Source organism: Bactrocera dorsalis, chromosome 3 (assembly GCF_023373825.1).
Source record: "Bactrocera dorsalis isolate Fly_Bdor chromosome 3, ASM2337382v1, whole genome shotgun sequence".
Lineage (NCBI taxonomy): Eukaryota > Metazoa > Arthropoda > Insecta > Diptera > Tephritidae > Bactrocera > Bactrocera dorsalis.
The window spans coordinates 45,231,071-45,243,747 of NC_064305.1; the positions used below are offsets into that span (position 1 = coordinate 45,231,071).

General features: G+C 47.8%; 1 protein-coding gene across 2 annotated transcripts in view; it reads left to right on the top strand.

The window, feature by feature from the left end:
- The first annotated feature begins 6,526 nt into the window (after positions 1-6,526).
- LOC125777144 (piggyBac transposable element-derived protein 3-like) overlaps positions 6,527-12,677 on the top strand; it is a 30,305-nt gene continuing 24,154 nt past the window's right edge. Inside the window, exons 1-2 of one of the 2 annotated variants that reach the window (XM_049451390.1) lie at positions 6,527-7,798; positions 7,878-8,099. Coding sequence is in view for 1 of the 2 variants with exons in the window: in XM_049451391.1 (XP_049307348.1) it covers positions 6,657-7,631 (975 nt within the window). In the remaining variant the exon portion in view is untranslated. Of the gene's footprint in view, positions 8,100-12,677 lie in introns of both variants that reach the window. The other variant, XM_049451391.1, reaches the window with a different exon arrangement.

The following is a 12,677-nucleotide window of genomic DNA, read 5'->3' on the forward strand; positions in this document are numbered from 1 at the left end:
AAAGAGACACTAACCGAAAGCTATTATATTAGTTGCACACGCACAACGACGTTATTGTGGTAGCAGTTGCTAAACACCTCGATGACCTCCGGAGCAAATGCAACGAGTGCATAAACGGTCTGCGCCAATGGTTCTCCTCAATGAGTTTAGAACTGGCTGACCAAAAGACAGAAGTCTTGCTCATAAGTACAAGAAAAGTAGAGGAAAGTATATCTCTCACCATAGGGGAGTGCGAGATTCATTCACAGCCACGCCTAAAATATCTGGGAGTAATAGTAGACTCAAGGCTCAAATTTAAGGATCACCTAGAGTACACTGCAGGTAAAGCGAATAAAATCCTGAATGCCTTATCAAGAATGATGGCAAATAAAGGCTGCGTGCGTTCCAACCGGCGTTTTTTACTCGCAAAGGTAATGAGATCGGTTATGTTATATGCGGCTCCAATATGGATCCAGGCGATACGCATCAAAGCATATGCCAGACAAATAAACACAGTGCACAAGCTGTCAGCACTAAGAGTTATCAGTGCTTTCCGAACAATTTCAAGCGATGCTACTGGATCTTGGCTGTCGGGTGATTGCCTATGCAGACGATGAAGCACTTATGGTGAAAGGAAAGTTTCTTAGCACTGTTTATGAGTTGACGCAGGGAATCTCAGCGTGGTAACAAAATGGGCGGTCGGAAGTGGACTCACCATCAATCCAAATAAAACAGAAATTTTTTTTATTTAGTAGAAGATATAAGATCCCTGTGGCACCTTTGCCGCAAATGGGAGGTGTTTGCCTGCAACCGGCGGATACAGTGAAGTATTTAGGGCTCATCCTGGATAAGAAGCTTTCATGGAAGCCGAATTAGATTTAGAATAGTTATTTGAGGTAATGCACTTCGACCTAGGGTCTATTGTGCCCTCTACTTTATCACATGACCTCCCGGAGCCCCAGCAGCCTGAACAGATTCAGGAGTTTGCCGGGCTCAAGCGAGGTGATGTGATCCCTGCTGATATAGACAGAATCCAGGGCCTTAAGCCTTCTCCCACAGATTGCTGTGCAATCCAGGATCAGGTGTACTGGTGTCTCCTGTTCCAGGTCGCAGAACCGGCAGTTGGCACAGGAGACCATGCCCATGTTGGACAGGTGCTTCCTGAGCTTGCAGTAGGTTAATTATTTCTTTAAACCTCGAGAGATTGTACCCTCCCAGAAGTAGCTTAGCGTGGCGCATGCTTGCCGCCTGCCGCCAGTGTCGCTCTCTTTCCTCTCTCTCCTCCATGCGGTGCAGCTCCTTAAGAGTGCTGGGTCCTACCGCTATGTATGGCTCTGGTCCCAACATCTTGGACGCTGCTGCTGAGCGGGCCAGCTCGTCGGCTTTCTCATTCCCTTCTACTCCCTTGTGCCCTGGTACCCAGATTAGGTGCACCCGATTGCACACGGATAGGCGGTTTAGCCTTTCTATGCATTCCTCGACTAAAAGCGATTTGGTCTCGTATGATAGGATCGCTTTTAGTGCCGCTTGACTATCACTAAGAATAGCTATGCGCTGGTTGCGATAGTTGCGGCCGAGGTTGACTTCCGCGCACTGACTGATGGCAAAAACTTCAGCCTGGAAGATGCTTGGGAAGCAGCCCATAGGTATGGACAGCTTAGTACGCGGTCCCGCAATACCTGCCCCAATACCTTCCGGTGTTTTTGAGCCATCAGTGTACCACTGAATGGTACTATCTTCCAGCAGCTTTCCCAGCGTGGAATCGTTCCACTCCGTCTTGCTGCCTAGAGTTACTTTAAAATTCTTTTTGAGATTAATTTTCTTTGTTGTGCCATCTCGTGGGAGGGCCAGCGGTGTGCTTTCCGCTAGGGCGTCCATCTGTTTAGAGGACATGATCTTCCCTCTTCCATAGCCTTCTGCTGACATTAGCAGCATGGTGTGCTTTGCTGCTAGCTTGATCGCCTGATGAAGCGGTGTGAGCTCTAGTAAGACTTCCAGTGCCACCGTGGGGCATGTGCGCACTGCCCCCGAAGCACAGACACATGCAAGTCTTTACAGCTTTGACAGTCTTCCTATCACCGAGGACTGCGCCGCTTTGGTGGCCCATGCAACCGCTCCATAGGTGACGATAGGTCTTATTATCATGGTATACAGCCATCTAATGATGCTTGGCTTGCATCCCCATGATCTGCCGGCCAGGCGTCTACAAATCATAAGTGCTCTGGTTGCCTTGGATAGCGTTAGGTCCAAATGCCTACTCCATCTTAGCTGTGAGTCTAAGGTGAGGCCAAGGAATTTGATCTCCTTAGACATTTCCACCTCTGTGCCTCCGATTGTAAGGGATCTCAGGCCCGGAAGAGATCTCCGCTTTGTGAATGGGATCACGGTGGTCTTTGCTGGGTTGATGTTTAGCCCTACCGTGTTGCACCATCCTTTCGCCAAGTTTAGGCCCCTTTGAACAATGTCACAGAGTGTGTTCACAAAAAGCCGAATATCGAGGAAAGAGCCAGGAAGGCATCGATTGCCCTATACTGCTGTAGAGGAGCTATTGGCAAGAGGTGGGACCTCTGGCTCTATGATACCATAGTCAAGCCCATAATGTTCTATGGAGTCTTTATGTGGTGGAGGGCTTTACAGAAGACCACACTTGCAAAGAAACTTGAGAGCGTTCAACGGGCTGCGCTCATCAGCATGTCCGGTGCATTAAGGTCCACCCCAACCATTGCACTGAATGCAATTCTGAACATAACGCCGGTGGACATTGCCGGAAGGTGTATGGCCGCAAAAGTGGCTATCAGGCTCAAGGAATCTGGGTTCCTAATGGAGCGTGTATCTGAACACTCGGATATCCTCACAAGCTTTGACTGCATACCGGATCATCTGGATCATGGAGTAGCCATATCGAACTCTGGGGGCTCCTTCTCTGCCCATAATATAATAATTTGTGGCCTCAACCAGAAACTACCCTATGAGAGAACGATCCTCGTAGCGTTGGACTTGTCAAAAGCTTTTGACACAGTCAACACCACAACGCTACTGCAGGATATTGAAAAAACTACCCTTGCTCCAGGGCTAAAGAGGTGGACCATCTGAACGGTCGTCAGTCATCCGTACTATTTCGAGGTGAAACATCTAAACTGAGAAGAATTAAACAAGGGGGTTCCGCAGGGTGGTGTCCTCTCCCTGCTACTGTTTAACTTCTACATCTCGAAACTCCCGCAACCACCAAAGGGGGGTTTCCATAACCTCGTATGCAGATGACTGCATGATATTGACTTCGGGCAATGGAATCGATGGCATGTGTTCGAAGGTAAACAACTACCTCTCCTACCTTTCTCTTTTCCTCACTGCACGAAACCTCGCACTTTCCCTCTCCAAATCCACAGCGACCATATTTACGAAGTGGACTAAGGAGTACAGACTTAAACTTAATATTGCAGTCGAAACTTCAGACCTGTAAAAATACTGCACTCCGGACCACGACAGGATGCCTTTTGATGTCTCCCATAGAACACCTCCGCAGTGAGACGCTTATTCTCCCTGTAAAGGAGCATAATGAACTCCTCACCAAGCAGTTCCTGCTAGGATGTTTCCGTAGGAATCACCCTTGCAGCCATCTGCTTGGAGCGGAACCGTCTCCTAGGAGAATCAAACGATCGTCGTACAGCACGCCGACCGGACTTCGGACGGAACTGACTTTCGACAGGTACTGACCGTCATTCACAGTGGAGCCATTAACACCTTCACCGACTGCCTTCCCGTGAATGGCATTCTTGGAGTCAAATCACCACCTATCGCAGACGAAGAGCACCAGTTGCCGCGAGAAACCCGAGTGACCCTAGCGCAACTTCGTTCTGGATATTGTAGCAGGTTAAACTCCTACTTATCCAGAATTGACCCTGACATACCCAACGTATGTCCTGCATGCAACGAGTCTCCGCATGATCCTGGCCTCCCGTTTATCTAACACCCTCCTCCCTATGGTCCGACCCCGTCGAAACAGCACGTTTCTTGGGCCTCCCGTTAGATGACCTCGACGACAACGCAAATGACTCTTACCATCCTAACGGGGATTAGATAACCCTTAAAACAACAATACGAGCGAGTGTACAAATTATCACAGCTAACTACAGGAGCCAAAAGAAGAGAGAAAGTGAAAAACTTAACTATATGGCAGCAGCGATGGCAAACCTCACTCAAGGGACGGTGGACCTACAGACTCATACCGGATATCCATTCCTGGATCGACGGACGACATGGGGACCTGGATTTCCACCTAACCACTAAGCCGACATGGATGCTTTAGGAGCTATCTGTACAGATTTGACGACACTCATGTGTTAGTCCACTGAGAACTGGAGAGCTGTCAGCGGAAGCGGCATGACAACCTGAGGGATACTCGTATAGAGTAAAGTAGGCGTCCGTCAGTCCGTGCCATAGAAGAGACTTACATGTCTTATCACTCCCACGAATACTTAATCAGGTGGTTCCGTGGAAGAGTCTGGAGTTGGAAAAAAAACATATGTAAATAAAATGTTGTTGTTTTTATCTTAAATAGTTCAACTCACTTATGGTCATTCATTTCCAACACGTCTTTGAAATATTCCTCAAATTTCTGTGCTCACGGCGAATGTTTATTTTCATCATCACTATCACTTAAATATAATGCAATTGAATCCATTTTAAATATTTGTAAAAACGAACCAAAAAGCTAAGACATATATTTAATTTTTCAAACTTGTTAAATTTGTTGATAACGCAGTTTACTTAAGGTATGGGTAAAGCAGGTATCAATGATCGCATGAACATTTTCGAACGAAAATTTTTTCCGCAACGAATTCGATACGTCAATAATTAAACCCAATAGTTTTAAACGCGTTTATTTCAATCAATTTAACGGAAGTGAGTGGTATTAGTTACAGATATTACATGACAGCTTAACTTAAGTTACAGTGCTATGGATTCTTCGCAGGTTCCAATTAAATTGCTTCGTTCTCTCCAACACCTCTGCTCGAAGAATTTTGATTGCATTACAAATTTTTGAACATTTTTTCGTCATGCCCATATTTTCGTTGCAATTGTAGTGTCTTTCCACAGACAATCCTTTGGTAAGGACATCAGCTGGCATATCTTCTGTTGGCATATAATTCAAGTTGATATCGCCGCTTTGATGCTTCTCGCGTATCAAGTGATGACGTTACCATCTCAATCAGAATCGACGAATGCATACAATTCTTTATCTGTCTGCTCATAAAGTAAGCCATAATTTAAAGGTCCTTTTAAATATCTCAGTACTCTTTTGACCGCTTTCCAATGCTCCAAACTATAATTAGAATTGAATTGGCTTAGAAAATTAACTGCGAATGCTAAATCAGGTCGTGTTGTTACAGCCAAATACAATAGAGCACCAATTAAACTTTGATATGGAATATTCTGTGTTCCTTTGTTGCCTGACTTAACTGGTTGTTCAACTTTGCAATTGTATTCGAGAGGTGTCTTGACTGGTTTACAGTCTTCCATTTTAAAACGTTTTAAAGTATTAATAGCGTAATCTCGTTGATTTAAAAATAATGTATGATTCTTCAAATCTTGTTTAAATTCAATACCCAGACATATTTTAACTAGTCTTAAATCTTTCATTTCAAAACTTTCCGAAAGAGATTTCTTGACTTCATTTAACCACTCATGATCATTCGTAGCAATGAATAAAGCATCTATGTACATACACTACATACACCTCCTAATCCAGGGTGTTATGCGACCCGTGCCCATTGGATGATTTGCAGCCAGGAGGTAAATTCGGCTGTATTCGCACGGAGCCTTCCCAACACCGGGCCGCCTTGGGAAGTAACGGTGGCCTTACTGCGTCAAGGGGCTCTGGCGCAGCGGACTTCTGGATTCCCCTTTCAAAGACTAGACCGGGAGGCCCACAACACGGGCCAAACGGTCGTAAGAACAAGATGGAGCAACAAAACAATAGAACAAAAAACAACAAACAGACAACGGCAACAACAATGGCAACAACAACAACGGCAACCGAAACAACGACAACAACAACAACCGGAGCAACGGGTAGAAGCAGTAGCAGCAGCAGTACCGCAAGCAAGAGTGGCCCAGGAGCTAGAAGAAAGGCTAGCTTCATGGATGCCCTGTCGCCTGAAGAGCGAGCACTCTTCGAGGAGCACGCTCGCGATGACGACGATGTACCCTCTGGCAGCGGTACACAGCGTAGTGAGTCAGGAAAGACCACGGTAAATCGCGCAAATGCTGCCCCCTCAACCCCCTTGAGCAGGATCGACTGCAGAGAGGAGGGTGGTTTCACGAAAGTGGAATCTAAGGGTGAACGAAAGCGGAGAAGGCAACGAGGGAACATCCCACGTACCCCGGAGCCAGGACAGCCAGGAGGTCATGGCGATCCTCGTAGAGCAGGAATGAGCGGAGCCACTCTTAAGTGGTACCTAAGATTCCTGGAGGACGGCATGACACCAGAGTCAGCTGAAAAGCGGGCTCTGAGTAGGAGCAGCGGGAATAACCCCTCTCCCAACAATGCGCAGCGCACTGGTGCCAACGGTGGATCGGCGGCAACAAGGCGGAGGAATCGAAGGCGTCGCCGGGCTCACGCTGCTTCGTTAGAAGGACGGAGCGAAGCAAGGACCGCGCCTCAAGAGGCACCCAAAATGGAAAAGAGAAAGAGTGGCCAGATAACACCTCAGGAGCCACCTAGAGCTAAGAGGGTAAGAGAGGACATACCACAGGAAACCAGGGGAAGGCGCTCCAACCCCAACCAGCAGCCAACCACAAGCCGCAAATACGCAGAGGCTGTGAGCAGCATTCGGATGGCTGTGTTGCCCCGCAACTACCCGGCGGAGGCCCTAGGATCCGAACAACTGACGGCGCTCCAGGACTGCATAGTGGACGCTCTGTCTGTCGGCATAGGCTTCACCGGCGCCTTCAATGGCATATTCTTCAAGGGAGGAATGCTGCTGGTTGACTGCCAAAATGAAAAGTCGGCCACTTGGATACAAGGGATCGTACCAAGACTGGAGGGTTGGAGTGGTCCGGCCCTGTGTGTAAGAAGGGGAGACGAGATCCCACAGCTACACAACATGGTGGCGTTCTTCCCAAGAAGCGCAGATAAAGGCTACGACATCGCGCTCAATCTGGTAAGGAACCAGAACGAAGGTTTAAGTACCTCGGCGTGGAAGGTCGTAGCGAGCAAAGTTGAAGGTTCCGGGTGGAACCTCAACATAACGATGGACGATGAGTCATACAAGTATATCCGCCAGAAGGGATTCAGACTAAATTTCCGCTTCGGCAAGATCGTCGTGAGGCCATGGAGGCCCAAGACCACGTCTACAAGCCAGGAACCTCCGAAGGAGACGACCGCGGCTCCAGCTCCACCCGTAGCCCGCCAAGCAGCGCATGAAGCGACTGCCGCTGTGGTTTCGTGTGAGAGAGAGGAGCCCACCAACGACACAATTTCGGCTGGGCAGGTTGCGACCTCCAATGAAGAAGTGAACAGCAGCAACGAGGTCCCTAAGGAGCAGGAAGGCAGGTTGCCATCCACCCAAGAGCTCCTGGAAGGGCTGGAGATGCAGGTCGATGGAGGGATTGAGGACGAGGACCCGTCTCTCGTCGAACCTGAACTATAATCTCCAGTACCGGCATAGAGGTGGCTCAGGTGAACCTCCATCACGCATCGGCAGCCTCGGCGGTCATCGTGAAGAGGTTCATCTCGGATAACCTGGGCATCATCTTAATCCAGGAACCTTGGGTGTTCAGAGGAGAGGTAAGAGGCCTCAACACAAGAAAGAGCAAGGTAATCTGGGATCTCTCTAGCGAGAGACCCCGTTCCTGTGTAGTCGTTAGAGCCGATATAGACTTTTTCTGTATTTCAGAGTTTCTAACGCAAGATCTGGTGGCAGTACAGATAAAGGACAAGGAAGGATCGGACTTCGTCCTCGCATCCGCATATTTTCCGGGAGAGACGGCCACGGCACCCCCCCCATTGATACTAAAACTAGTGGAGCACTGCAAGGCCAACAATCTGCCCCTAACCATAGGTTGCGATGCCAATGCGCACCACACGGAATGGGGCAGCACGGACTGTAACGTGAGGGGTGAGTCACTTCTAGAATTTATACTTAGTAATAATATTAACATAGAGAATGTAGGTTGTGAACCAACCTTCGTAACCAGCGTTCGGAAAGAGGTCCTAGACATTACCCTGAGCAACGACAGCATGATCGGGCTGATCTCGCAGTGGCGGGTTTCAAAAGAACCCTCACTGTCAGATCACATGATCATTCGCTTTGTTCTGAGGGTGACAATCGGTGACCGACCTCCGACCCGTACCCCGAGAAATACAAACTGGGGTCTCTTTAAAGAAAATCTAAACAGGAACTTAAGTGCAGTGGAGCAGGCGGATGGTAGGTCCACCACAGTTGGGCTGGAGAGTAGGCTAAACGCCATAAACCAATCCATGTCCACTGAAAACGACCACCAGTAAACAAAGCTGTCCCTGGTGGTCCAGTAAACTCTCCGCCCTTAGACTTAGGGTGCGCAAGCTGTTTAACAAAGCCAAGCGCACGGGCAGCTGGGAAGAATATAAGCGGCAGCTAACAATCTACAATAAGGAGATTAGGCTTGCCAAGACAAACAGTTTCAGGAAATTCTGTGAGAGCGTCTCCTCGACCCCGGAGGCAGCAAGACTGCACAAGGCGATGTCGAAGGGTAAGACGGACACAGTGTTATCCCTAAAAAGACAGGACGGGACCTATACGACAAGCGCGGAGGAGAGGGCGGAAACACTCCTACAAACGCACTTCCCGGAGACAGTTCAAGTTGACCCAACCCCAGCTTCGGTCACGCGTAGGCCAGATCGCTCAGACTGGCTGACTGCAAGGAATCTGTTCACTGCAGACTCAGTCAGATGGGCACTGGCCTCCTTTTCGAGCTACAAGTCACCGGGAGTGGACGGCGTCTTCCCGGCCCTTCTGCAGCAAGGTATGGACATTCTCCTAACGCACCTGCTAGGGCTGATGAGAGACAGTCTGGCGATGTCGTATATCCCCGAGCCATGGAGAATTGCTAGAGTAATTTTCATCCCCAAGATAGGAAGAAGAGACTATTCGGTAGCCAAATCATTCCGGCCCATAAGTCTGACCTCCTTCTTTCTGAAGGGGATGGAAAAGGTTATTGACAACCACATAAGATCGAAGGTGCTGAAGGTCGCACCCCTGCATGACAGACAACACGCGTACAGAGCGGGAAGATCCACAAATACTGCTCTGTACCAACTCACGTCTGAACTGCAGGATTCACTAGTCAATGGCGAGGTAGCGCTTTGCGCCTTCCTAGACATTGAGGGTGCCTTTGATAATGCATCTCACACAAGCGTGATCAAGGCACTCGAGAGAAGGAATGTAACCCTCCCGATACGCAGATGGATTGAAGCCCTTCTGCGCACTAGGGTAGCAGAAACAACAGTGGGAGAAAGTAAGATTCGTCTTGGCACCACGAGGGGATGCCCACAGGGCGGAGTACTATCCCCTCTGCTATGGAGCCTGATAGTAGACGAGCTACTCGAGCTACTCACAAGCAATGGAATCCGCTGCCAAGGGTATGCGGACGACATCGTCATAATGGCGAGAGGCAGATTTGTGAACACTCTCTGTGACATTGTTCAAAGGGGCCTAAACTTGGCGAAAGGATGGTGCACCACGGTAGGGCTAAACATCAACCCAGCAAAGACCACCGTGATCCCATTCACAAAGCGGAGATCTCTTCCGGGCCTGAGATCCCTTACAATCGGAGGCACAGAGGTGGAAATGTCTAAAGAGGTCAAATTCCTTGGCCTCACCTTAGACTCACAGCTAAGATGGAGCAGGCATTTGGACCTAACGCTATCCAAGGCAACAAGAGCACTTATGATTTGTAGACGCCTGGCCGGCAGATCATGGGGATGCAAGCCAAGCATCATTAGATGGCTGTATACCATGATAGTAAGACCTATCGTCACCTATGGAGCGGTTATATGGGCCACCAAAGCGGCGCAGTCCTCGGTGATAGGAAGACTGTCAAAGCTGCAAAGACTTGCATGTGTCTGTGCTTCGGGGGCAATGCGCACATGCCCCACGGTGGCACTGGAAGTCTTACTAGAGCTCACACCGCTTCATCAGGTGATCAAGCTAGCAGCAAAGCACACCATGCTGCTAATGTCAGCAGAAGGCTATGGAAGAGGGAAGATCATGTCCTCTAAACAGATGGACGCCCTAGCGGAAAGCACACCGCTGGCCCTCCTCCCACGAGATGGCACAACAAAGAAAATTAATCTCATAAAGAAATTTAAAGTAACTCTAGGCAGCAAGATGGAGTGGAATGATTCCACTCTGGAGAAGCTACTGGAAGACAGTACCATTCAGTGGTACACTGATGGCTCAAAAACACCGGAAGGTATTGGGGCAGGTATTGCGGGACCGCGTACTAAGCTGTCCATACCTATGGGCAGCTTCCCAAGTATCTTCCAGGCTGAAGTTTTTGCCATCAGTCAGTGCGCGGAAGTCAACCTCAGCCGCAACTATCGCAACCAGCGCATAGCTATTCTCAGTGATAGTCAAGCGGCACTAAAAGCGATTCTATCATACGAGACCAAATCGCTTTTAGTCGAGGAATGTATAGAAAGGCTAAACCGCCTGTCCCTGTGCAATCGGGTACATCTAATCTGGGTACCAGGGCACAAGGGAGTAGAAGGTAATGAGAAGGCCGACGAGCTGGCCCGCACGGCAGCAGCATCCAAGATGTTGGGACCAGAGCCATATATAGCGGTAGGACCCCACACTCTCAAGGAGCTGCTCCGCACGGAGGAAAGAGAGGATAGAGAGCGGCACTGGCGGCAGGCAGCAGGTATGCGCCACGCTAAGCTGCTCATGGGAGGGTATAACCTCTCCAGGTTTAAAGCATTAATTAACCTACCTCGTGAGAAATTCCGTCTCCTCGTCGCAATATACACCGGCCACTGTAAACTCAAGAAGCACCTGTCCAACATGGGCATGGTCTCCGGTGCCAACTGCCGGTTCTGCGACCTGGAACAGGAGACACCAGCACACCTTATCCAGGATTGCACAGCAATCTGTGGGAAAAGGCTTAAGGCCCTGGATTCAGTGTATATCAGCAGGGATCACATAACCTCGCTTGAGCCCAGCAAACTCCTGGAACTATTCAGGCTGCTTGGGCTCTGTGAGGTCATGTGATATAGGAGAGGGCACAATAGACCCTAGGTCGCGGTGCATTACCTCATTTAATAATTCTAATTCTAATTCTACATACACTATAATTAATATCTTTGATTTTTGTTTCAATATAAATAAACATGGATAGCATTTAGATGCATTAAATCCTATTTGTCTTAGTTTATTCGTTAATTTTTGAAACCATTGAAAACCAGACTGTCGTAATCCATATAAAGATTTGTTTAGTCTACATACCGGATCTTTGGTTTTCGATATTAACTTCTGCCAATTTTCTGCTGCACGTCGTATTTCTTCAGCTTTAGCCTTTTTTATGTGTCGGATATCCTGCTGCTACCTTTTTAACCCTTGTGTTGCTACCCAAAAAAAATCACACTGTCTGCCGCCCAGGGTACCCGGGTACCCGTACACAAATTTGTGCGTATAAGGGCGTTATACGTAAAAATAATTGAGTGCATTCTATCAGGATCTCTTTATTGACATCTGAGAAAGGTATTTCTACTTGAATGTACCGTATAAATTGTGTACAGACACCTTCATAGTCCTAAATCACGAATAAAACGCGCGCTGCTCTAACGTAAATTTCTCGTTTTTGCGAAGACCAGTTGCGTGGAATTCGAGTGATGGGGAAACAGGTCGCTCTCTTAATTGCTTTGGACCTCAGGAACGTTCCAGAATTCCGTGAAACGAATATAAGCGGTATAGTTAAGTTTCCGTCGTTGACTCACTGGAGTCACTCCAGTCAGTGTGGATAGTTCGTTAACGTGTGTGCATATGGAGGAGTTACCGAAAGCACAGTTTTTGAGGTAATGTAAATAAAATAAATACACGATTTATTTACCACGATGGGTTTTTAATTTTATCGAAGATTTAATGCGAAAAATATGAATAAAAAAATATAAAATATGAATAAAATAAAATAAAATAAAAAGAAAAGCAATCCTGTAATACTTATTAGTACGATGCACTATGATTATGAAATTTCTGATGGAGAAATTATTTTGTTTTATAATCAAACAAAAGCTGGCGTTGACACCATGGATCAAATGTGTACGAGGTACTCCACCCGACAGCGAACGTGTAGATGTCCGCTGGCTTTCTTTTTCAACATCCTCGACATTGCAGGCGCACCTGCTTATGTCATCTACTATGAGAATAACAGCATGCTTTGCAAGAAAACAAACAGACGAAGACTTTTCCTTCGACAATTGTGAGAAGAATGAGCAATGCCGATGATCGAAGAGCGTGTCCCGAATCAGCAAATAATGCAAAACCACTCTACCAAAATCCCAGTCGAAAGTTTCTTTGAAGGGCCAATAGTAGAGGTGGTACCCAGAAATGACAAATGTCGAGGCGCCACTGGGAGGGGAGCTGTTGATGGATTTTGTTACATTTATAACGAGCAGCCTATTCGCAAACGCCGAAAGACCCTGAAATCCTGCGTTGAGT